We start from the raw sequence: 2,288 nt of genomic DNA, 5'->3' as shown, positions 1-2,288 counted from the left end.
ATAGAGAGAGAGAGAGAGAGAGAGAGAGAGAGAGAGAGAGAGAGAGAGACAGAGAGAAGGTGCGGGGGGATCTTAATTTTGCTAAGAATAATATTAAAAACGGAGGGGCGATACTATTGATTGGGAAACTAAAACGTTGGCCAAATCGTGGAGACAAATTAAATATGTAAATGCAATCAAGTGCAAGAGAGTAACAAACACAAAAAAAGGAGGAGGAGAGATCAGGACGATAGATTTTCCTAATGAGAAAGAAGGAGCAAACCACACCAGAGCGTTTCATGTGCCCTAGCAGGGGATCAGATGCAACCCCACCCCCACCGCCCCTTTCCAAATTACCTACACAGCATTTTGAAAGGCGTTAACCTTTAATAGAAATACCAACATAAACAGTTCTGTCCTGCTTTTTGTTTTCTGATCGAAACATGCGTTAAAGAAAAGTGAAGAACACATGCGCATACTGTTATCAGTCTCACTTTCAGATTTTTATACCTCATCTTGAAGGCGTGGCGTTGTCGCCATCTCGCCCAACTGCTCTTTGTTTACACCAGGCACTCCTTCCTCATGAGGATCAGCCCTGTTGCTGAGCCAGTAGACCTATAGGGGCTGAGTAATTCTCTCGTATTAAGGTTAGAAGAGTGTATATAAAGCACTTGATACCTCAATCTTTTCACTTGCAACTTGCAGTCAAGAGCGCTACAACCCGTGACGTCACCACCACGGTACACCGGATAAAAGTACAGAAAAGTTCTCATCGTCGTTCTCTGACAGACTGTTTCCCACCATGGCATCTCTACTGAAGACTATGTCCATTCTGGCCGTGATGCTTTGCATCACTGTAGGCTTCTCTGAAGCTTTCCCACGACCCCTCAATGCCACCACGGGTAAGTAGACTACTTTATCCTATCATCATAATATCTTTATGAGTCTTTCTCACCTCGCACCGTAGTATAACTAGCCCAGGATAGGGGAAGATGGAAATCGTTCGCGGGATATTCATGTACCCTGATCCAGGGTTGAAACATTGAAAGCAATGATGGTGATGACTGGAGTATAAACCACACACAAGAGCTCTCCATGTAGCCTATTTCTGTCCTGGATTATTTTTTTCCCCTCTGCCCAGCTGTATCATGTCTCCTTTATGTCTAATGCTAAGGCCCTCGTCCAAGTATCTTAGACCTTCCTTTCTTTCTTTTTCCTTTAGAATTCAATCTTAAGGCTTGGTGGGTAATGCTGTTTTCGGTTTTCTTAGGTTGTGACCTATCCACGTCCATTTTCTCTTTTGATTTCTATATGAATATTAATATTCCCTCGACTTTTTATCCTTTGCTAGTGCCTATTTTGTTCTGGTCTTCCTTGAATCTTGTCGATTTTACCTATAAATTATTTGAGGATGTAAAGCAAACTGCAGTAAATAACTATGAGTGGTGTTACAAAGCGGTCAAGTATCTTTCATGTACTTATCAATGGCCTTAAAAAAGCCAAGACAAGTCTTCGAATCATTTTCCCCACGTAATATAAAGAACATTTTTTTCGGAGAGGCAAGTCATATGAGGCTTAAAGAAAAAGAAATGCTGAAACCATTAGAGAAGCACACAAGCTGAGCACATTCACAAGTGGTAGTGAAGCATTAAATGCTAAAAATGTGACAGTTGTCGCTACCAGAATTTGTCTCCTTGGCCACAGAAGAGTCCGTAAGTCATTTTGACCTTAAATGCGTCCATTAAACTTAGAAGATATTCTCCTTTGCGGAAGCATTGGCTATCGTTAGAGAATGTAAGACGAAATACATCGTGTATCATAATTATTAGAGATAGATAGATAGATAGATAGATAGATAGATAGATAGATAGATAGATAGATAGATAGATAGATAGATAGATAGAAGATGACGTTCGTTCATTGTTCAAATTTCATTATTTCACAGGTGGAAACTTCACAAGCGGAAACTTTTCCGTCTTCGCTGGTAACTTTTCAAGTGGAAACTTCACAGGTGGAAACTCCACAAGTGGAAACTCCTCAAGAGGAAACTCTTCTATCTTTGCTGGAAATTTCACAGGTGGAAACTTCTCTAGTGGAAACTCTTCTCTCTTTGCTGGAAACTTCACAGGTGGAAACTCCTCAAGTGGAAACTCTTCTGTCTTTGCTGGAAACTTCACAGGTGGAAACTCTTCAAGTGGAAACTTCTCTGTCTTTGGTGGCAACGTCACAGGTGGAAACTCTTCAACTGGAAACTTTTCTGTCTTTGCTGGAAACTTCACAGGTGGAAATTTGACGGGTGGAAACTTCAC

At 41.1% G+C, this 2,288-nt stretch overlaps 1 protein-coding gene across 4 annotated transcripts in view; it reads left to right on the top strand.

Moving 5' to 3' along the window:
- Positions 1-559: 559 nt before the first annotated feature.
- Positions 560-2,288, top strand: part of LOC101859651 (uncharacterized transmembrane protein DDB_G0289901) — a 50,617-nt gene continuing 48,888 nt past the window's right edge. The window contains exons 1-2 of one of the 4 annotated variants that reach the window (XM_035970774.1): positions 560-881; positions 1,925-2,260. In XM_035970774.1, the coding sequence (XP_035826667.1) occupies positions 782-881; positions 1,925-2,260 (436 nt within the window). In that variant the 5' untranslated portion in view covers positions 560-781. The remainder of the gene's footprint in view (positions 882-1,924; positions 2,261-2,288) is intronic. The other 3 variants (XM_035970773.1, XM_035970772.1, XM_035970775.1) reach the window with 3 other exon arrangements.

This window comes from Aplysia californica, unplaced genomic scaffold (genome assembly GCF_000002075.1).
Source record: "Aplysia californica isolate F4 #8 unplaced genomic scaffold, AplCal3.0 scaffold00319, whole genome shotgun sequence".
Classification (NCBI taxonomy): Eukaryota; Metazoa; Mollusca; class Gastropoda; order Aplysiida; family Aplysiidae; genus Aplysia; species Aplysia californica.
Note: the sequence above shows the minus strand (reverse complement) of the source record. Positions and strands in the feature narration are given on the sequence as shown.